General features: G+C 38.1%; 1 protein-coding gene across 2 annotated transcripts in view; it reads left to right on the top strand.

Moving 5' to 3' along the window:
* The window catches only part of Cpsf6 (cleavage and polyadenylation specificity factor subunit 6), a 383,523-nt gene that overhangs the window by 143,740 nt on the left and 215,289 nt on the right, over positions 1-24,494 (top strand). For both annotated transcript variants that reach the window (XM_067143420.2, XM_067143419.2), the window contains exon 8: positions 15,115-15,308. In XM_067143420.2, coding sequence (XP_066999521.1) covers positions 15,115-15,308 — 194 coding nt within the window. The remainder of the gene's footprint in view (positions 1-15,114; positions 15,309-24,494) is intronic.

Below are 24,494 nucleotides of genomic sequence, written 5' to 3'. Positions count from 1 at the left end.
AATTAAGTGCTGTATTCTCCCGGACAAACTCTTAATATTTGTCAGTTTCCTTTGCTATTTCCTCATATGAACAGGTGAAAATTATAACTGAAAAATATTTTATGCCGCTGGTTTATGCTGTAACAGATCTAGGGTAATAACACTATTTGCATCCTCAGAATTGTGCACAATTGGATTAAACACATTAACCTGCCATTGGTACATCGGAGGATAGGTATGGCTTCCTTTTCTTTTCGTTGGACAATGTATTTCACCGGGCGAGTTGTCCGTGTGGTTAGGGTCGCGCAGCTGTGAGCTTGCATCCGAGAGATAGTGGGTTCGAACACCTCTGTCTGCAGCCCTGGTTTCCCATTTTCACACCAGGCAATTGCTGGGGCTGTACCTTAATTAAGGCCACAAATGTTTCCTTCCCGATCCTAGGCATTTCCTGTCCCATCGTCGCCATAAGACGTATCTGTGTCGGTGCGACGTAATGCAGATAGCAAAAAAGACAACGTATTCACTTTCATGTGTCATTACAATCATCATTAACTTCAAAATCACAAAAATAGGAATGTCAATTCTAATTTGGATAAAACCTTTATAACATCAAATTCGGCAATACTTTGCTCTTTGCTGGTGGACAGGGTGCGTCAGCCGTACCGTTGCTCTCTGGCACGAGTCAAACATGGACAAGAGATATAAAATACCCAAAAACAAAATTTTAAATTTAAACAAGAAGATACTCACCATATAGGCTATGGAAGAGCTGGCACCGCCCAGAGAAACCGGAGGAGAATTAAAGTATTTGGCACGGTACGAAATAGTATGATATATTTCTAAAGAAATGGCAAGAGATTATTCATTTTGGTAAACAAAATAATTAGTGAAAGGAATAAATTACAATACATAAATGAGAAGAATGTCCTCAAATAGAATGCTAGTCACAATTTAAAATAACCAAATTAATAAATTAGAATTTAAATGAGGACAGGATTAGTAACTGAAGTGTACTAAAGTACTTCAGTTGTTAAGACGTCCACCAATATAAAAATGCGAGAATATATAAAATCAGTAAATTAATGAATTAAAACTTAATGAGGACTGCGTTAGACCAAAGAACCAAATGCAATAATGGGGAAAAGACGTCCTCTAATTTAAAATGAAAAAATTAATTAAAATTGGTAAATTAATGAATTAAATCTTAACGAGGACTGTGTTAGTCAGACCAAAGAACTAAATACAATAAAGGGGAAAAGACGTCCTCTAATTTAAAATGGAAGAATAAATTAAAATCAATAAATTAATGAATTAATAAATTAAAGACCCAATAAGAACTGCCTTTAGAAATATCAGTTTGACAAGGGCCATGGGTCTCGATCCATAAAATGGGCAGTAAATTTTTGGTAAAATAAATAAACTAGGCCTAATCTCTTAGTTTAACAAATTACATCGACGTTACACTTAATTACAAGATTTCACCACTCACTTCTTTTCCTTCTGTTTACATCAGAACATAGGAAATAGGGACCACAGAGATTTTCCCCAGGGGTCGGATCTCAAACACGCTTTTCAGAAGGGTAATATTAACTTAAAGTATATATCACTTGTCCTAAAACAACAATGGGTGACCAAGATAAGGAAGATTAATCAAACAGGTTGCATTAAAGAAAAGAATGTTCACAAATCTTCTCCAGGAAGCAAGAGCAAAACAGCTCAAATAATCAGGGGCACGCCCACTCCAATCAATAAACAATCATCATCAAGGTTGTTGCTGCCATGGAGACGACAATACGTACATAAAGCCCAGAAGTGACCAATCACTAAACAGGGACAACAATGGGATAAACCCAAAGCAGAAACGAAGTATTACAAGAAGACAAATGCATTAAACAGCAATAAATGAAAATAAAAGTAGAAAAAGGATAGCACAGAATCCAAAACCCAATACAGAGATTCCGAGGTCCAGAGAAAATCTTGTGTGGTCTCTACAACATTAATGAATTTCACCCAATATGTAGCTCAATACCATTAAAGTTTAAATTGATTTCATTAGTACCATTTTTGCAATTTCCAACTTTATAAATAATAATAACCCAGAATTATTACCCAGAAGTATGTACCAGCATTAACAGGATACGATTTACCATCAACTTATTAGGAGGTTTTAACAGTATAAATCATAATGAAACTTATTACATTTTAGTTACAGATTTTTAAAAATTTAATGGGACCGAAGATCGAATGATGGTTGCAATTACTTCCTTGAGATCCAAAAGACGAAAGAGTTTCAGAGGGGAAAATAAAATCCAGATGTCGTTTTTGACCAGCCCCAGGAGGAAGAATAAATTTGGAGTTACAATGACTTACATGATGTCCTTGGATGGATACCAATGCCTTGGTGTCAGTAACGTTGTTTACTCACACAGGCCCAGGAATTTCAGGAAGCATAAATTAAGATGAGGACATCTTTCACCAAAACAAAAATCAGTAGATCTGAGAGTAGAAAACCCTCGTGCCAAACGGATTATCCAGTCATCGTAGTATTGGCTGAAGCCCGACACTTGTGGGTCCACAATACATGTCTGTCTTGCATGATGGCGAACAATCAACTCACCTCGGCAGGCTAGCTCATATGAAGCAGAAACCACTCCTGGCACAGTCAAGAGATCTGGTTGGTTGGAGAGAAAACGAGCGCCCAGTTAGACTCTCTCCGAAGATGACCCGACATGGGACCCCAGAATATATTACTTGTGGCGAGTATTAAATGCATAGGATATTAAAGATAAAATATAGTTCCTAGGGCAGAGAAGATAAAAATAAAATTTAGCGACATTTAGCCGCACAGAAAATAGAAGCGGAAAACAGGACGGAATTAAATTCCAAAGGGCACAAATTTCTATGACCTTATTAGCCGGACCAAAAAAAAAAAATATATATATATAAAAAAAATAGGGAGTGGCGTAAAACACGTCGCCTAGGTGACAAGTGTAACTTATCTTGTCCCTGATCCAGGCTTCTGCACTGTGCACTGGACTTCCCACAGAGGATAAAGCAGAGTGTTGTATCTGTAGTAATAACTCATAAATGAATCAGTTCAAGATACATAGAGTATGTTAGGTAGGCCATTCCCGCTCACAGCGCCTCATTGTTTGATCGCGCATGACGTAGGCCTAGGAGTAGGCGTCTGCATTTGCCTGCATGCAGCATAAACATTGATAATTAAGAAAAATGAGTTTAATTTTTAATAAATAATTAAAAGGTTGGCCTTATTAAAATGATTCTTCATTTACCTCCTGCAGTCAATCACAAGTTACTGTAGATAAATAATACCAAGCTCGATAGCTGCAGTTTCTTAAGTGTGGCCAGCATCCAGTATTCGGGAGATAGTAGGTTCGAACCCCACTATCGGCAGCCCTAAAAATGGTTTTCCGTGGTTTCCAATTTTCACACCAGGCAAATGCTGGGGCTGTACCTTAATTAAGGCCGTGGCCGCTTCCTTCCCACTCCTAGCCCTTTCCCGTCCCATCGTTGTCATAAGATCTATCTGTGTCGGTGTGACTTAAGGCAGCTAGGAAAAAATAAAAAATAAAGGGAAAAAAAGAAAAAGAAAAAAAAAAAGATAAATAATAAAAGAAACTGTAAGAACTGTGAGTAATTGCATCTTAAAAGCTGGCTGTTAGTTCAATACGTACATAGAAACAGTGGAATAGTTGGTGGTTTAATTGTATTTAGAACTCGCATTTTGATGAGTTAAGTTGTTGAAGAAGCTGAAACTGCCCACGGTCGACTTTTACTCGCTGAATACTACGTCATAGCTTCTATTTGATGTTTTTTGTTTAGGTGACGTATTCTAATGAAAGTCCTAGTTCTGATGTACAGAGTGATAATATTTTCATCAGATTCGTTGATTTAGGAGTAGAAGTAAAAATCTTCTTTACTAATATAAAGCCTGTTAAACCTGCCATACAGTACCTCAAACTGCATAACTTGTTGACAACATTCTTTGGTTGGACGATTAAGGCCACCCTTTGAAAGGCTTAATGACCAGTTGTGAAGTACTTCCTGTGGCAACGCAAACATTTCACCCTTATCACCCAAGCTCCATGGCGAAGTAGTTAACATGCTTCCCTTTGGTCCAAGAGGTCCCAGATTTGATTCTTGGCAGGGTCGGGGATTTAACTGTCATAAGTGTATTCCGATAGCTTTTGAGCTTGGTGTTTGTGTTGTCTTCAACATTAGATTTCATCCCGGATAGGACGCCATCCTCACCGACACGCAGGTCGCCTACACTGTATCAACTCGAAAGACTTGCACCACTCTGGGGATCGCACACCATTAATTACCCAAGCTACAGAGCGAGATTTGAATGCCAGGTAGCCTGCAAGATATTTAATTGTATCTTGGATCACGTCTTCAGTTTAGATTCCTGGTTCAAGTCTTCCATCCTTAGCAACCCAAACGTTTCCTCCGGTTCATCTATGGGTCCCGCCTATCGTAAGAGGTGACTACAAGGGGCGACCAAGGGATGATTGAATTAGAACCATGAAACTACTCTTGATTCGTACCATCATGCGGGGAACACCATGGGTTGCCTGTACTTGCGAGTAGTACCACTAAATTGGTACGAAATAGGTTTGTGATTAGTAGCTAACCAAGAATGAGTTAGCTGGAAAATTTATAATGTCCAATAATGGACCATTTATATTGGTATTATAAATTTACTCATTCAGGACAAATATTTCATATTCCCTATGGGAATCAACATCTATATAAACTCATTTGACATCGCTGACATGGAGCTATCGATTCCGGCCTGGATTTCCCCTTTCAGGTTAGAAAATTTTTGCTTAACGGACACCAACTCGCTTTGGACCGACGCTAATTTTCCGTTAAATAATTCAACGTCCATGTGCAGTTTCCCTAAGTTTTCATCCGTCCTAGCTTGAATTTCCTCTAGGGCACCCTTAAGATCTTGTTTGAGTTTGTCCTGTCCTGCATTCACATTCTCACTAATCTCACGCTTTAACTCCTGTTTCAGTAAGTTATTGTTTTCATTTAATTCCTGTTTCAATAAGTTACTGTTTTCAGCTAACTCCTGTTTCAGTAAATCACTATTTTCATTTAGCTCAACTTTTAGCTCCTGTTTCAATAAGTTACTGTTTTCAGCTAATTCCTGTTTTAATAAATTATTGTTTTCGTTTAACTCCTGTTTCAGTAAATTATTGTTTTCACTTAACTTTTGTTCCAAACTGTCTTTCAAGTCCGCAGTCACTACCTCTAGGAGCCTACGAAGATCCTCCATAGTAACAGTACCCATTCTAATTTGAGACAACTAGCAGTTCAGACATTGGACGGACCAGGTTCGATGGTCTAATACCCGAGTCCCGATCGACAGTCACGTGTGGATTGAATTCACAGTCATAAAAGAAGATTATTATCGCATAAAGTAATATCTTATAATTTAAGTCCAAACTATGCGGAAATCTGCCGCAAAAGATAAATTTTGAAAATATCATCCAGATTTTGTTTATAATATAGCACCAAGGCCCTTCCTAACCTTTAACATGAGCGTAGTTCGCCACAAAAATTTGGGCTAATAAATGTCACAAAATAAACCTGAAATTTTTAATTTGCCACTGCATCTTGTTTGCATCCAAATTCTGGACTACAAGATCGAGTTCTTTTATTGGTACAGCCAATAAATCGAGCCCCACGTTGGGCGCCAAATCTATACCTGCACCCGTCATGCCGGGCTCAGCTCGGCCGGTGAGCGAAGATCTCCAGGGTGTAGATCGTTCGCTTATCGGCTGTGCGAAAATTTTAAAGTGCAGGGATAGATGATGAACTAGTGGCAAATGAGAGAAAGCTAAATAGGTTTTACACATTTATTATAACTACTGCTCTTCATAAACTTCACAATAATTTACAAAATCTAGATATTTTGTTTATATGATTTGTCTTCTTTTATGTCGTAATCACATAGACACTTCATCGAAAAACGGAACAGCAAATGGCTGAATCTGCAAATATAATATTTATATTTTTAGTGGAAAATTAATTAAATAATTAATAATAATTGATTTGAGATGATCTCTCCCATTGATAATTTAATAACTTGAAAATAAACTTCCTTCCTTCATAGATTTGATTTTAAACAAGTTTGAAAATGATCATTTTCATTCCTCTTTGAAAATTAAATAAAAATTTTTCTCTCATAAAATTATGAATAAATCGTCTTCCTTGACCTTTAAATTAATTAATAAACTCAACTTTATAATTATTTAGTAGTTGCTTCCTACATAATAGCTTGGAACTTGACATTATGTCAATCTATGTTTATCCATTAATTGAAATAATTAATTAATTAATTAATGCTTACAATTTTTGATTTTGTGAGTTCAATCCACTGACATGGCCTATACTTATTTATGTGTATTCGTTAAATAAGATCCTATTCTTCCTTAAAAACGAATAAAATTCACTAAAGGTTTAAATTCATTCAAATGGTGAACCACTAAAGTTGGCGTAAATTAGGCCAAAATTCCACGAAATAACGAAGAGCATCATCACAAATATGGATTGGAAACTTACATTAAGCAAAATACAGTCAAATCACACACACTACACTCACACAAAGATACACGGAAATATTATATACATATTTACACGAACGCTAGCCCTTGACTATTAATTTTCATGTTTAGACAAAGTTAGGAAAATTATTCTCATGATGACACTATCGTGGTGACCTCCTCTCATCAACTGGAAATGTGACAGAGCAATGATTGTCACTTTATTAAAGAACATAGTTATACGATGATGTTCAGAGAAAATTTACGAACACAAAATCATCCAAAATCATCGATAAAATCGCTTAAACATAGGCCAGAATTAACATTCCGCGCACGCGGTTCATGAGCTACGATATTTATTTTTACTTCTCCACTATAATTGCGATTCTCGATTAATCTGCACTCACAACGAAGAAATTACATCAAGTAACATATTCTATTCTTAAATTGACTCACTAATGGATGCACAGCTCGACTGCTGAATTCAATAATATCCATCTACCAGTCAACTAATCATCACAACACAGCAAATATATAAAAAATTGTATCGGTCAGATACTGCCATTTCCCAGGCCTAAATTACTATAAATGAGCGCACATCAACCATATTCAATAATAACCAATATTATGCTCATGACCTTAGGTGTTCTTTTACGCGATAATTTAGTTAAATTATTTTTATTATTATTATTATTATTATTATCCCTGGCTGCGCAAGATCATACGTGCGGAGGCTACTGCACAATAATATTTCAGATGACTCTATTGCACACAAAATTCAACCATACGTCGCATAATTGAAGAATGAACTCTGACATAATAGAATCTACGAAATTACTGTCCCATTTGATCTCATTTTAAGTCTAAAAATATTCAAATAGTCTTAGTTTAACGTTGAGGTCGTTTTACATTTATTTCTCCTGCCACAATGAACTCGGGACAGTTGAAACACTTCTCGAAGACATCCACTCAAACAAACTAATAGGTTCAAATATTCACACATCCTCAATCTACCATCACCAAGAAAGAAGAGATGGAAAAATTCTAACTAATAGAAAGTTTCTAAACAAATAAGTAGAGGCTATGTCATTACAATTACATTACAAAAGGAAAGAAAGAATAACAAAGTTTAAATATTACTTGGTGGTGACTGTCGGTTGTAGAACTCGGGCTGATGACCTAGTGCATTATCACATTACGCACCATCGATCCTGGTCACGCCCGCCTGGACTGCCTCACATTTTACTCGTGCATTGGAGACATGCTGGCGCGCTGGAAATCACACCATTCACCAAGAAAGAAGACTGGCATCCTGACTTGAACTCGAACCGGTGATCTCTTCTGTGGAATTTCTTGTGAAGCTGAAACTGAAAATCACGTCTGAGACAAGGTCCAAAACTCACACCGATGTTTGATAAGATGGGAAAGAAACTTAACTTTTAAAATCTGTTGAATTATAGGTGGAATCCGTAAATATCTGAACTGCAGTTGCAACAAGTTGTAGTCTCTGAATGACGAAGTTCCCTCAGGAAGCGAAGTGCGTCTTCTTCCGTCCGTAGTTGAAGTTAGAGTAATTCTCCACACGACGTGTTCAGAGGTAGAAATTTCTGAGTAAATTTTCCTTAGGAAAATCCATTATTCACTGTCTTAAGACAGGGGTGCGTCTTTTCCTCATAAGCGATTGGTTAATTTATTAACTTCGCACCAAATTAATCGCTTGATTGGCTGCCATAGTCAGACATCATGCACCTTCACTATTATCGATCGAGCACTTGACACACATTCTGCCTGGTCACGTGGCATTCACGGCTGATTTGAAGGTTATTTGGCTAGCTGTATCTGCGCTCTCCCCTCATTTGCCCTTGAGTGGAATTCCCTGACACCTGGCGTATCTCGCTCAGCCGACTCGATGTGATAAAACTCCCTTCCTGGTTCACGAAATAATATTTCAACACACAGTAGAAATAAAATATTTTCCAATAAATGATTTTTACCAATTTTGAAGGGGACAATACTAATGATATTTTATTGTGTAATAACATTTTAATGAACAAATAATTGTAAAATAAGGTTTGATTTAATGACTCAACCTTGAGATAAACGTACAAAATGGCTGAAGATGCTTGACACAATGAGCAAAACATGTCTCATTTAATGTTTGTATTGTAGTAAACGTCCTTTTAGAGACAATAAACATTTTTATGTATAGAATAAGGTGGATATAATAACAAGAATTTCTAACTATTAGTAGTAAGTTCAATAAGGGCAAAAACATGAAATTGGTCTTATGCAATAATAGCTTGTATTCGCCTATCTGCCGAAAAGTAGCTTCAAATGTACCTGGAAGTGAAAGTATGCTTTATTACACTATGGACGATAGGCGTTCAGCTTCTGTGGTACGCATTACTATGTTTTTTGTACCGGTACAACATAATTTTTTTATAAATGTCTGCCTTTTCAGGTTGATGGCTTTAAAGAATTCATTTAATTCTGGGGATTACAAGCATTTAAATATTGGCAGGAGAAGGTTAAATAGCCTGCACAGTGTTCCAGTGAAGTGTGCTCAGCGGCATACGCTATAAGTAATGTTGTAACCAGGCTGATTGGCTCAGACGGTTGAGGCCCTGGCCTTCTGACCCCAACTTGGCAAGTTCGATCCTTGCTCAGTTTGTTGATATTTGAAGGTGTTGGAATATGTCATTCTTCTGTCAGTAGATTTACTGGTATGTAAAAGAACTCCTGCAGGAGGGACGTAAAAATAAATAACATTATTTGGTACTAGTGTTGGTACTAACTGTCACAAGAAACAACATACTGTCGTATCTGAAGCCACCCAGGGGCATGATAGCAGAATATTATAGTCTGTAGCTTCTCACTGAGGTGAGCTTGGTTTAAAGCCTGGGCAGTATGCATGGGCTTTGTTATACTGTATGTACAATTATGTTCCCATGGTTCAGACTTCGCACAAGACAGGAGATCCAATGGCTGTGATCTCGGTGTCAGCAGTATCATAAAACTACAAGCCTGCTTTGCTTTATAATATTACTCTATACCTCACTTCGCTCACATTGTTACACCATGCAGTCTGGATGTGCTGGGGGGGGGCTAATAGTAGCCTGTCAAAAGATGGAAGTGTTCGCGTTCGATACTGTACTTACTGGTGGCCATCTCACACTGGCAATATTATTGCTGCTTATACATTATTGTTGTTATTATTATTATTATTATTATTATTATTATTATTATTATTATTATTATTATTATTGTTATTGTTAATTATGAACTTTAACCCTTTCAGACATGAAAGAAAACTGGAGGTGTGAACTTCTGTTTGTACGTCAAAAACTGACTAAAATGCTCTTAATTACATATATTTATAGTTTATTTTACAAAATAAAAAACTAACTTGTTAAACAAAGAGCACCCACACAATTGTGTGTGTCAGGACTTAAATCACTGCTTACAAAAAAAATATTCAACTCAGTACTTGTGAGTAATACATATGTACATATGTGATCAGATGTTCTGTTTTAGAGTGTGGAATGATTTAAAACAATTACATTTTTTGTTGAAACACAAGTATACATTACATTTTGTTTTTTGAGTACAAGTTTTGCTGTTACAAGTCCTCTTAATGGCAGCGCCTTGCCACCAGACCTGAAACCGGAAATGTGAATTTTGGTTTGAATGTCAAAATCTTTCTATAATGCTTTTAAATACATATATGTTTATAGTTTATTTTACAAAATAAAAACTATCATCTGAAAAAATAAAGCACCCATACAGTTGTGTGTGTCAGAACATAATTCACTCCTAAAAAAAAAAAAAGTCAGCTCTATACGTGTCAATATACATATGTGCATGGTCAAATGTTCTATTTTACAGTGTGGAACAATTGAAAACAAAATCTTTTACATTACATTACGTTCTTCGAGTACGAGTCCTGCTTTTACAGTCCTTTTGGTGGCAGCACCCAGCACTGCCTTTAGGGAATCCTAGCCCCGTGCAATTGTGCATATCATACATTCAAAACCTCAGGGTGATACGCACAATGTTGTACCTGCACAATTTATTTTCACTAATCAATTAACAGATTTCGTTGATTTATTCTGATATTCAGTAAACCTTCTAGATTGATATGAATGCAATAAATAAATAAATAAATAAATGCTTTTAGTATTACTGTTTCCTGCCATCTTGCTGATCAACTGCATTTTTAATCTCATCTTCCTGGATGCTGGTGGTCAGGCACTAAATGAAAAAAAATGAAGTACAAGCTGCATGTTCCACACAAGCACTGCAGTCCGGTCTAATACTAAGATAATATCAAATACGCTCAGATGTAAATAAAATACACTGACTGAGCAAATGTCATGGGATAGTGGAGCATTGATGTGCAGGCATGTTGTCTGCGCATCATGTGCCCCCTGTGCCAGCAGCAGTTGTATAGGAGACCTTGTCAGCAGTGGCTGTGCATGTGACAGGTGTAACATCGAAAGTCGTCGTGAGCTGACACGGTTCGAACGGGGTATGGTGGTCGGTGCCCGACGGATGGGAAGTGTGATTTCGGAAGTGGTGCGGGAAATCGGCTTCACACGATAAACCCAGGGGTGTCTCTTCCCGCATCGCGCTCACTTGTTTCTCTCCCTGTTTGCGTTCTGCGTGACGTCGTGATATGAGACAGCGCTCTCCCGTCCTGTTGCCACGTATTACCACTACAGTCTAAAATGGTCATAACTTCTGAACCATTCATGCAAATGATGTCCTGACAAGGTTATTGTAATCCTTATAAAATACTGGAGGAGGTCAAACAATTGATTTGGATGAGGAACGCTAGGATAATAATGAAATATATATTTAATTTTAAGGAGTTATATTTTTTACCGCGGACTATAGCATAAAATCGCTTCTAGAGGGCAGTCGGTTGGAAATAGGTATGTACCATCCCAGACTTTTTTTTGTAGATGTTTCTGTGCTCTACATTTCGTACGCTTACACTTGGGGTCTATCTCTGATGGTTCACGCATCGTAAGCTAAGAAAACAAGTGACTTACCGACCGACTGACATTTTTGTCTCTTTCTACGTATTTACTGTATATCGGATCACGGATACATAATAATTTTTCAGTGGTTCATTACATGAACAGTGTCTGTGTTGTCAGTATCTGAAGTAGAACCACTGTACTGATTAAAAGGCAGTCAACATATTATGGAAACATGTGCGGCGCTATAAATTGTCGGCACGTAAAAGAACTCCCGTGGGATGAAATTACGGCACCTCGAGTCTCAGAAAACCGTAAATGTTGTTAGTGAAACGTAACACAAATAACATTATTATTTTGCATATTATAAAGTCAGTAACGACAACAACCATCATAGCCAGTCAGTTTGCTACTATGATGGCATATTTCCTAGTCAGCAATGCTTGGTTGTTGAAACACTTCGTAATAAACTCATGAATATCTCCATTATTACAGCTCGTACGGCAAAAAGGTGTCAGATATAAATGACTGAATGAAAATCATATTTTCTATATTGTTCTGTGCTAATAGCCGGGCTGAATAGCAACTCGGATGGTAGAGTGCTGGCCTTCTTAGCCTAACTTGGCAGGTTCGATCCTGTCTCAGTACAGTGGTAAGGTGCTCAAATACATAGTTAGTGGGACGTAAGATCCAATAACATTAACATTATTATGAGCTAATAACTTATATTTCTGAATATATTTCGAAGCTCGTGAAATAATACAGTATCCATGATCCGAAATACAGTAAATACGAAGAAAGAGACAAAAATGTCGTGCGAGAAGAGACCTGTTACTGGATCTCGGTTATTACAGAAGGGGACCTCACACATCCCAGTCTTGAGTGGTTAAAAAACATAGCCCAGTAGGAAATTTCATTCGGTGTGTTTCACAGTAAGACTGTATCCAGATGCAAAAACTCTTATTTCTATTATTAAGTCAAAATTTCCAGTATTCCATGACAAAATAATTTGTCTCTACGTAAGGACAAGGACATTTGTTAGGATATGGCATTTTAATGCAAAGAGTAAGGAACTAGCACTGAGAAAATACGCTAATAAGAAGGCTAAGGTTTGGGCTTGTTCATCAAGTAATTAAGTCTCCTGACCCGTACGTTTTAATAATTTAATATAATTCCATAAAGATGTCAATATGATGTATATTTTCCTATGCCATTTGATATAAATATTTACTTCATAAGGAAATAAATTATTTAGTTTGAGGTGCATGGCAATATTATATTTCTTATCATATTATATGTCATGTATTTGATCGTTGATGTTCTACCTGCTCAGCATGTAACGAAATTTAACGCATTATCACGTTTTTAAATCTATTTGGAAGTGCCGTTACTTATCTAATCGGACTAAACCAGACTATTATTTGATGAAAGATTGAGAAGATGTTTCACAGGCACAAGAACTTATAGGCTTGCTGTACTGCGACTCTGTACCTTACTCGCTGTCGTTCATATCGCGTGATGTCATAGCGCTCCAGCCAATGGAAGCTTCAACCGCCGGAGTAGCCTACCTTTTATTCTTGTTACCTCGCGATCAACCGTGTCCAGGGTGTATCGTGAATGGTTGAATGCGGGTGTCACCGTCCACAACAGGCGAACGACCGGCCGTCCAGCCATCCTCGATGAGCGTGACCGGCGACATCTGAGACGGATTGTCAATAGTGACAGACGGGCAACCATGCAACAAATCGCGGCTCAATTCAACACAGGCCGTGCTAGGCGCCTCCCAGTGGACAATCCGTAGGAATATGGGTTCTATGGGGTATGGGAGCCGGCGCCACAAGTGGGTGCCACTATTAACCCAACGTCATTGGGCACGACGACTCGTGTTTGTCACTTGACACTGCAACAATGGCGTAACGTGATATGGTTGGACGAATCACGATTTCAACTGCACCATGCCGATGGGAGGCACCGTGTATGGCGCAGACCACATGAAGCGATGGATCCCGCCGGCCTCGAAGGTGTGGTCCAGGGCGCTGGTGTGTCTGATATGGTCTGCGGTGCATTTTCATGGTATGGAATGGGCCCCTGGTTGTTCTGGAAGAGACTTTGAATGGTACGCGGTACGTTGAGCTGCTCGGTGACATTCTCCACCCATTTTTGGCCTTCCAGCGCCCAGGCGGTTCTGCTGTGTTTCAAGATGATAACGCGCCGCCACATCGCTTCCACATTGCCCGGGAATAGTTCCAGGAACATGCAGCGGAGGTCTGACGACTGCCATGGCTACGCAAGATCCCCGATATGAACCCTATCGAGCATATCTGGGATGTCCTGGAACGCAGGCTCCATGCTATGGATCCTACACCCACGAACAGACCAGCATTGGCGGCCGCTCTACAAACGATTTGGTGTCAGCTGCGTCTAGGGGACTACCAGGGACTTGTCGACTCACTTCCACGGCGCCTCACAGCATTTCGCAGAGCCAGAGGAGGCCCCACACTCTATTAGGTGACTATCCCATGACATTTGCTAAGTCAGTGTACTAACCCACACAATTGTCCGTACTCTCTCGGAAAGGGTAATTTATTGTGGCAGCTGTTTGATGTGGATCAGTTCTGTTTAAATCCGGTCTTTAAACATTTCTCAAACCGGTATGTTGTCCCCAGGCTCAGTTTGTGAAATAGCTCATTAGATGTATAATCAACAGTGTAGCAAATATTCTTTCATGATGCTGTTAAACAATTTATTGTATAATCATTTAGATAAATCCCATATAGCTGATTATGTTTAGATCAGTGGTAACCAATCAGGTATCTTAACATCTATTAATGCATACAATTTCATAACTTAATTTCATTATTCAGCACAGTTATAATTTAATAAGGATTCTTGCAAAGCTGGCAATTAAAATTATATATATATACCGGTATGTTGTGTTTCTATCTGTCTCTCTGTTGTGCTCTGTAGGTTTCTTCTCTTTAGCATATCTAGGATACCTTTTTGTGATAATTTGTTGGTTTTCTTATATAAGGCATGGAATTGTTGTTGTTGTTGTTGTTATTATTATTATTATTATTATTATTATTATTATTATTATTATTATTATTATTATTATTATTATTATTATTATTATTATTATTATTATTCATAAGGATAAGAAAATACAAGACAAGTTTTACATTAAACTACTCTTTTGAATTCTTTGGATTTTGATTGTGATAATGTGTACAGTACCCATTTCTTTTGTAGTATTTTATGAGGAAAGGGTAAAAAAAAAACTGCAAGAATTTATCTGATTTGATCCCTCTATTAAAGTTATCCTGGAGAATGAGATATCAAATTCACAAATAAAATGCACATTAGATCTATTTATCGAAATATTTGTTTCCACTGGGATAAATTCTTTCATCTAGTAAACAGTAGTAGCTGGTGCAAAAAATTGCCATAGGAATAAGATTAAATTAATTTGAGGTGTATGTTCACATTGTGTTTTCTTGATCATTGACTTCAGGTTCAACTGCTCAGTAATTATCGACTTCTATTTGGTTTTTTAGTTTCGCTTCCTTAATGTGTTCCAGGCCCAGGCGGCCCCCCACCTGGCCATGGAGGACCATCTGTCCATGGAGGCCCTCCTCAGGGACCTCCTGCTCCACACGTGAATCCTGCATTCTTCCAGCAGGGTGCTGGGCCTCCCCACCAGGGCCCTCCTCACCAGGGCCCCCCTCCGCCCCATGGCCCACCGCATGGCTATGGGCCTCCTCCTACATCCCAGGTACGAGGGTGGCCAAAGAACCCCCGTGTAAGTTTTGCTCGTACTGAGTTTGATATTTAATATGTTTGTTTCTAGGGCGGGATATGGAACTGATTTATGCTGACTTCATGTATATGCGAATTTTTGTTGTCAGCAGATGTAGAAGTTTAATTGTGTTGGATAATATTACCACATGACTTTTGTTATTTTTAGAAGACTTAAAATTCGTTCTCAGCCTATCATTTAAATTTTTTATAATCCATTCCCCTAAGTTGTCAGTCTCTTTCTTTCTTTCTTTCTTTCTTTTTTAATCCCCATGGATTTGTTTACATGAAAACCTTTACAGCAGTGCCAGGCATTTTTAGTACGTTACAGTAGAACCTCAATAATTCAAAATCGGTTAATTCAAAATCTCGCCTAATTGGAAAGCAGCTCTCATTCCTGGAAACATGAGGTACAGTTTTTGCATGTTATTTAAATCGTTTAATTCGAAATACGGATAATTTGTAATTCGAAGAACAATGTCGGTCCCGTTACCGAAATTCAGACTTTTAATTCGAAACTGCCTTTACATTTTTAAAATAGTACTTTACAGAGTAATTTAAATTCAAAATTTATCTGCATCATGAAGGAACGCGTCTTCCGGAACGTTCAGGGGTAACTTTGCACACTTTCACCTACATCCGCGTGTCTACAGTGTGCTTCATATCTGCTATGTTTTCTGAAATAGTATTTTCCATGGCATTTGAAAAATTTAAGTTGAGAATCAAGGGATTGCATGCAGTAATGGGTCTTAGAAGGACCATGGTGGGAAATCGTACAAGTATAGTCGCTGTAGTGTTGTTGTAATGTTCCATAAGCTGCAATGTGTTAAGGGCATCGGGTACTTTCGTGCAAGCACAAGCCATCTAAAATGCATGCAGTACAGTAATCCAATGAATAAAGTACTTGCACAGAGGAGCCAGTATAGATTTCTCCTTGTCTTTGAATCATGTTTTCTTTCTTTTGATTTCATTGCATGCTATGTTTGCTGTTAAGTTATCCAAGTGCATTATTTGAATACTGTAAATGCACCTCGTTGGATACATTTTGGAAATAGTTATTTTCCATGGTATTCGAGAGCTTTAAACTGTGAATCAAGGTTAATTGCATGCAGTAATGGGTCTTAGAATATATTGTGATGCCACAAGGGTTGGCATTTCTGAAGTACGTGTTGAGGCCTAATTTAAAAAAACGTAATTCGAAGTCCGATTTTTGCCTCCCAATGACTTTGAATTAATGAGGTTTTACTGTATACGGTTCTACGTTCCTAGCGATAAGTACCATTATGAGGGGCTGATGACCTGAATTTTAGACCCCTTTACACTAGAACCACCATCTATTCAAGATTGTGCTCTAGAAGCAGTCCCTTAGTCAGTAATACTATTGTTAAGTGCTAGTTTCTTGGAATGTGGGGCATTGTGGGTCAGATCCACTGATTGTTTTAAATTCATATACAGCCATTCAGTCTTCGTCATCACGTTTTGAGTTCTGGTGAGTGAATAATTTTGGACTTTTAAATTGTCATCTGTCATTACACTGCTCTCATTTCATACCATTAGGGGCAGATGACCTAGATGTTAGGCCCCTTTAAACATCAAGCATCATCTTAAATGGAATAATGATACAGGAGTGTTCACAGCTGTCCGCGGCCTGGTCATTCTACCTCTGGAACTTTGAAATGTGAGATCGACACCATAGTACTTATCTTTAAAAGTGAGAATATATGCTGTTTTTCATTCTATTTAATATTTCATATGACAGCATTAATTTTAAATGTGACATTCGTACTGATGTCATTGTAATGATCTATGTGGACTTCAGTTGGTAAACTATAAGGAGGGTCTTTCTGAGAATTCCATAGCAGAGCTCTGGTAAAACAGCTAGTTATTTGTATTTGATACAAATAGCGTTGTGCTTCGCATAATCGTGTGGGTGCTTGATGCATATGATGCTATTTTCCTAAAGCGTATCAGAGATCAATCATCTCACTGACATACTTCCTGTGAGGCAATAGACATGTATAAGTCTTGTAGCCACGTATAGCAAAAGTAGGGCTTTGATACAATAAGTGTTATAAATATATCATAATACTGCATTGCGCAAGACATGTAGAATAAGCAGTTTTGACCAATTGTATCTCCTGATTTCTCTTGATTTTCATATCAGAATCTCCTGATTTTTGTTTTTGTAAAGTTGGCAGGCATGATAGGTAATCTGAAATATTTGTTCCGAAGGAATAAATTTATAATACCAATATAATGGTCCGTTATTGGACATTCTCTATGGGAATCAGCATCTCTATCATCTGCTAGCCAAGCAGGCATCAATTTTTGGTGGTCTCATAGTGCATTGGCACTGCCGGTGGCTCGAAGTAGCTTACGTAGTGGCCTCCATGGTACGCACTAGCCAGCGTCTTGGTAGGTGTGCCAGGTACCAACTGATGAGCCCAACCTAGCACACGAGGGCGAAACGCTGGCAACCAGGAGTGAGTTGGCTGGAAAATTTATAATGTCCAACTCAAGGATTACAAAGATAAACATGTAGGCAGATTAATATTAGTACTACTTTATTCTACTATGCTGTAATAGAAATGAAACCTGCCATTTGCACAAAAATACACACGAACATAACAGGCAAGATACTATCTAATATACGGTACCGTATTTATAGAGCGTTCCAACCTTAAATTGCAGTACAGCAGTAATGGGATAATTCCGTCTCTTTCCTTCTCCCATGTTTTGCGGGTAGCGCTGTCCTACTCCAATGCAGCGGGTTTGCCAAATATCCGTAAATCAGAATGTTATCGGTTAAAATGGGTGAATATCGTGTTGTGTACAGAATTTCAAGGCGCATTTGATGCCGTTAACAAAAAAAAAATGTAAATAAAGAATTTAATGTGAAAATGGTAATATAATGGAAAGTTTCGCCAAATGCAAAATCTTCATTGCATAGAACTTATCATGTCATAACTCCTATCTTATATTCATTATTTTCCTAATTTTTTCACTGCTGGTAAAGAAACATTTCAGCTCGATGTAGATAAGTTTATTTTTAAATTTAAATGATAACAAAATTCAGTATATGCGTTTATTTTCAGTCATGTTCAGGGAATTTTATGTGCAGGCACTAAAAAGTCAGTCGCTGGCCAGCGTCTTTCCTATTGGATTTGCATGGGGGCAAAGCAAGGCAAATGGTCTTCAGATATGGAAGCTATTTTTAATACAATCCCGAAGTTCTCATCTTGCTTAGTTCTTAATTTGTGACAGGAAGAATATCTCCTTGAATTTTGGTTTCGCGCATGACTCGGCTGGCTGTCTGTCTGTCTAGCTGGCTGAAGTAACATAAAGGTAGTGATCTCCCAAACATGTGCCTTTAACATTTCCAGACAGTCGCATGCAGTGCGGTGCTCATTTCATCAGTAGTATGTATAATAGTGATTAAATACATATCGGTGACATATGTACAATTCTTGAGGGAAAGTGTATTTCGTTTGTGTGGTTCGTGAGTTTGTGCTCGTGCGTGGGGATCTAATTTCGAAGAAAAAGTGCAGAAGGATCCTGGTGTGGTTAAAGCAAAGCAAACGCTCTTCGGATATGGAAGTTATTTTTAAATCATACCTCTAATCCTTATCTCGTTATCTCTTAATTTATGACAGGGAGAATGTCTCGTTTGTTTACGTTTCACGAGTGACTCGGCTGGCTGAAATTTTAAATATACTGACAGCTGTGTGCAGTGGTGTTCATTTAATCAGTATTATAAGATTGACTAAATAAAGATCAGTGATGTATATAATATTTAATGGCGTGTGTCCTCCGAAGAGGCCGAGTGCAGGTCTTTCGAGTTGACGCCGCATAGGCGACCTGCGCGTCTATAAGAATGGGGTCCTGCCTATGATGAATTCTAATGATGAAGACGGCACACACACCCAACCCCCGAGTCACTGGAATTAACCAATGAAGTTTAAAATCCCCGACCCGACCGGGAATCGAAACTGGGGCCCTCTGGACCAAAGGCCAGCACTCTAACCATTTAGCCATGGAGCCGGACAAGATCAGTGATAAATGTATATTTCTTGAGGACAAGTGGATTGTGTGTGTTGTGTTTGTGTAGTCTGTGTAGTTGTCAGTTCGTGCTCGTGCTCGGGGTTCTTAGTTCGAAGAAAAAGTGCAAAAGGATGTACAATGGACCGTCAAATTAAAGAAAACGTTCCGTAGGTAAACTCAGGGGGAAAAGAACGCAATTTTATAATGAGTGTCCTGGATTATTTTTCAAGACTATAAATATGAGCAGCGCAGTCAGTGAAACAGCTAAAGCTACAGGTTGTTCCGAAAGAACAATCTATGCTATAAGGAACGAATACACACATGGTCCTTTACGAACTCCCACAAAACAAAAGCAAAGAAGAGAAGGACGGGAAAAAAATACAAGGAAAATTAAATATGATGAAATTTTGCGAAGTGGAGTGCGTCGGGTGGTTCACTTTCTTTTATTTGCTAACATACCACCAACACTGAACGTGATTTTGAGTCGGGTAAATGGAGAAGATTCTTTGCCACAATTTTCCAAAACTGCGTTGTATCGCTTCTTACATGATATAGGCTTCCGTTATTTAAGACGGGGTAATAAAGCAGCTTTCACTGAAACCGATGAAATTATTAATTGGTGGCACAGATATCTCGGCGAGATAAAACGTTTGAGAGCACAAAATAAAGCTATAATTTACACAGATGAATCGTGGGTAAATATTGGGCAGACAGTGACAAAATAATGGAAGGATACGACAGTGGAAAGTGCACGGCAGACCGCAATTGAAGGGGTGAGTTTCGGGACTTAGGCCACCGCAAAACCGAGGACTGTGATTTGCCTTAGTCAACGCGAGTAATGAACATGGTTTTGTTCCAAATGCTGAACTAACATTTTTATGCCATAAAACATAAGGCAATTGGGCAAATTATCTGAACGAAGTAAAGAAAAATGAAAGAGATTTGTGGAGAGCCGACGAATAACAGGATGATGTCGACGATGAAAAGTTTTTATTACGACTTTCTTTATCGTCCGGATCATCCTCAAGTTCATCTCCCGAACACGGTTCATCCAAAGCGGAAACATCAGGCCTTGCAGAAATGATAGAAGCTGTACGTCCAATGTCTGAGAGCAACAACATTGACTAAGGTATGTTGTATTTATTTTACCATCCTACAAATACTAATTTATGAATTAATGAACTTAAAATTACAAAATTACAAACGATAAATGTGGAACTGTGACGCCCTGTTTGAGTCACACTCGAGCGTGATCTTCACGAGTCGATTTCGCAACAGCGCGCTCCATCTACGCTGTACTGCAATTTAAGGTTGGAACGCTCTATACACTACAATTCTCTACTGAGATGTGGTTATGTGATTATTACTGATGGTGGATTACTATTATTTTCCCTATTACGTGGGACGGAGAATAAAAGTGTCCATAAGTGTTGTAAAATATGCAGTGGTTTTCAATAATTTCTCAAAAGTATTTCTGTCTAAACTACACCAGGGATTCGAATTGCAATTATTGGGATGTAGGAACTTGATTATTAGCTAACCGCTCGTAAATACTGAAAGATCGGGGGTATGAAATATAAATCACTGATACTTTAACTGCCTACTCAGAATTACAAATGATGGGAATACAAGAATCAGCTAATTTTTATTTATATTTTCTTGATACATACACCCTTTGTTCACGACTGAGGCAACAATGCCAGTATTTTCAATACGAAGAGCGACAATAATCAATAACAATACGACTATTAAATATTTTGCCAGTGAAATACTGTATATTCTGTTCAAATTCTTTCTTTAAACAAAATTTATAACAGTATCGCGTTATTTAAAGTTATTACCTTCCTGATAGGTTGAACCGATGAACTGCTATTTGAAATACTCTGTCAAATGCCTGCATTACCGCTGCATAACCGCTGCCGAAGTTACGACTCTCTTTAATATCCCGTCTTTGTAAGTATTTTATCAACAAACCTACTGATATTTTAATAATATAATAATATTTAAAAGAAAGATATATTTCTTGTTTCACGCAGTAATCTAGCGAAAGCATACGGAAGTACTCAGTGTGAAAATTGTAAATAAATACCACTAATCACAGATTACTACAAACACTAAACACCAATATTTGTGGAACTAAATGTATCACACATACACGAAATTTGCTAAATTTCTACAACTATTAACTGCTTTATCACTGAGATAATACAGAGCTCTTGGAACAGCCAACCACTCGCTAGTGCATCCAACAATGGGCTACGTTCAGATGTATATCTTTTATTTGACTGCATTAACATGTTCTTTGTACTTATAGCCAAACTTCTTCAAGATTGTCCTATGTATCGTTGTCTACATGTTTGGCATGTCCATTTGTAAATTTCTGATTTATTAAATATACATTTATTCTCTGTTTTATCTGAATTGAAAATTATCTTATTAGTATTATCATCAGTTTTGTATGCAACATTGATGTTCGTTTTTCTGAAAATAAGTATTTTAAATAGTTTCCTTAATTTGAAATTGCCGTGGCATACACCCAGAACCTAATTTTTTGTCGCAATTTAGCAAGACTCTAGAGAGGATTATAGAATCTTGCTGGCCGCTTCTTCGCCCTAACCTGGGATCTTACGCCCCCCAGACTCTCTTTGTTTGCTACCCTGGCACAACAGTTACTAACCAGACCTCACCGATCCAGACCGACGGTCTTTTCTCTAGCCTGGTCTTGCAAAGAGAGTCATGTAAAACGCGCTGTAACATCATCTGAGCCATCTCATGTTGTATGCCTAAACCTTATCTCAAATAATCTGGGAGATAAAGTAAACACCAAAAACACGTGGTGAATACGGTGGTATTGTCTATTTTTTTGGTAAGGCATTAAAAATACTTTACATATGTTACGTAATATCATTTCTGCATAAAAATTACGTACGTCATCTAAATTCCGTTTATCTTCACTTTCCACTTTTGAAAAGCCGTTTAGTTTCAATTTATAATTGATACTCGTGCATTAAAATGCCTTTTGAGAGGGCCGATGTGTCAACAGCGGAACAGCCACTGCAGTATTCAGTAGCAGCTCATTTAGTTAACATACAACCCATGTGCTTTCTGTTTATTGCTGTGTTCTGGGTGTTATTGGCATGCTAGTGACTTTGCATATTATTATGAGTTTCTTTCATGCTAATATTTAATAATGTATCATTCTTAAGTTGGTAGTTAGTTTTGTCTTGGTGTTTAGAATTGAGTTAACTGTTGCAATTTACGCTTACATTACGTTTGTTAAACTTCCGTGTGAAGTGAAGATGGGTGAGCCCTTCTTAACACGTGGCACGCTCATGTAACATGTAACAGTGAGCACAAAGCTAAAGAAGCAGCTTTCTAAAACATCACGAATCATGGGATGGGGTATTTATTTTCTGATGTCTTTATTTGTGGCGAAGTTAGGGCTCTTGGCCCTCTCTTACACTTAACCACATTATGCAGCTTGATAATGAATACAAACTTACTATTCAAGCTCAACACACTGTATATAAGATAATATAACTTAATACAGTAGAACCTCGATAATTCAAAATCGGTTAAATCAAAATCCCGCCTAATTCGAAGAAGCTCTCGATCCCGGAAACATGAGATACAGTTTTGCATGTTATTTCAATTGTTTAATTCGAAATACGGATAATTCATAATTCGAAGTACAATGTCGGCTCCATTACCGAAATTCAGACTTTTAATTCGAAACTGCCTTTACATTTTAAAACAATAGTATGTTACAGAGTAATTTCAACTCGAAATTTATCTGCTCCGCGTCATAATAGAAAGCGTGTTCCGGAACGTGGAGGGGTAGCTTTCCGCACTTACACTCACTTCGGTGGGTCTACAGTGCGTTTCATGATTGCTAAGTTGAATGAAATCGGAATTCTTTTGTGTTCAACCTTTACCGAGCTCGATAGCTGCAGTCGCTTAAGTGCGGCCAGTATCCAGTATTCGAAAAATGGTTTTCCGTGGTTTCCCATTTTCACACCAGGCAAATGCTGGGGTTGTACCTTAATTAAGGCCACAGCCGCTTCCTTCCCACTCCTAGCCCTTCCCTGTCTCATCGTCGCCATAAGACCTATCTGTGTCGGTGCGACGTAAAGCAACTAGCAAAAAAAAAAAAAAAAAAAAAAAAATGTTCAACCTTTTAAGGAACGCCGTAATATCACGCAACAGGCAGTGTGCGGGAAAACAGAATCCGCGAACACTGGCGATGCCGACAATTGACGATAAAACCTGTCTCGTATAATAAACTCGTAGGCACCGAACAATATTGTCATTGCCGGTGAAACTGCATTGCTTTATTTTAATGCGAGCCCAAACGGTCTTATGGTTTTAAAGGATATATTGCCAGCCGGGACATCGTACAAGGGTGAGGGACGGGGGTCATAGTAGTACGTTGTAATGCACATGGACGCAAGATACTTTATCCCCTCGTCATAGGAAAGTTCGATAAGCTTCTATGATTTAAGAGCGTCGGGCACTTTCAATGCCAGTACAAAGCATCTAAAGATGCAAACAGTACAGAAATCCTAAAAACAATGCATTTGCACAGGGGAACTGGCATAATTTATCCTCGTCGTTGAAATGTGCGTTTTTTTTCCCCCTTTCATTGCGCAAGGTTATGTTTGTCAGTGATTTATCCAAGTGCATTATTTGAACATTGTAAATGCACCTTGTTGGATACATTTCGGAAATATTTTTTTCCATGGCATTTGAAAGGTTTAAACTGTGAATCGCGGTGATTGCAAGTATTAATGTGTCTTAGAATACTTTGTGACGCGGCAAGTGTTTACATTTCTGAAGTACGAGAGAAGTGCCATGGCGGGAAATCGTACAAGGATAGAGTAAGGCCGCACTAGATAGACAGGCCACGAGGCTTGGACCGTGACGTCACGAGAGTGGCTGGCTTTCAGCGTGGCAGTGTAGGGCCCGTTCTCACTTTCACCATGATATTATTCATTTATTCAACCTTAACGATATAATTGAACACTCCTTCAATTGTGACTTTACTTAGGCTTGTATACTACAAGAGTTTTATGCAGGGAGAAAACTGGCTGGGCAGTATATGTACATTTCTTTACGTAAAATT

Source organism: Anabrus simplex, chromosome 3 (genome assembly GCF_040414725.1).
Source record: "Anabrus simplex isolate iqAnaSimp1 chromosome 3, ASM4041472v1, whole genome shotgun sequence".
Classification (NCBI taxonomy): domain Eukaryota; kingdom Metazoa; phylum Arthropoda; class Insecta; order Orthoptera; family Tettigoniidae; genus Anabrus; species Anabrus simplex.
The sequence above is the reverse complement of the archived record's forward strand: the minus strand, read 5'-3'. Positions and strand labels throughout refer to the sequence as shown.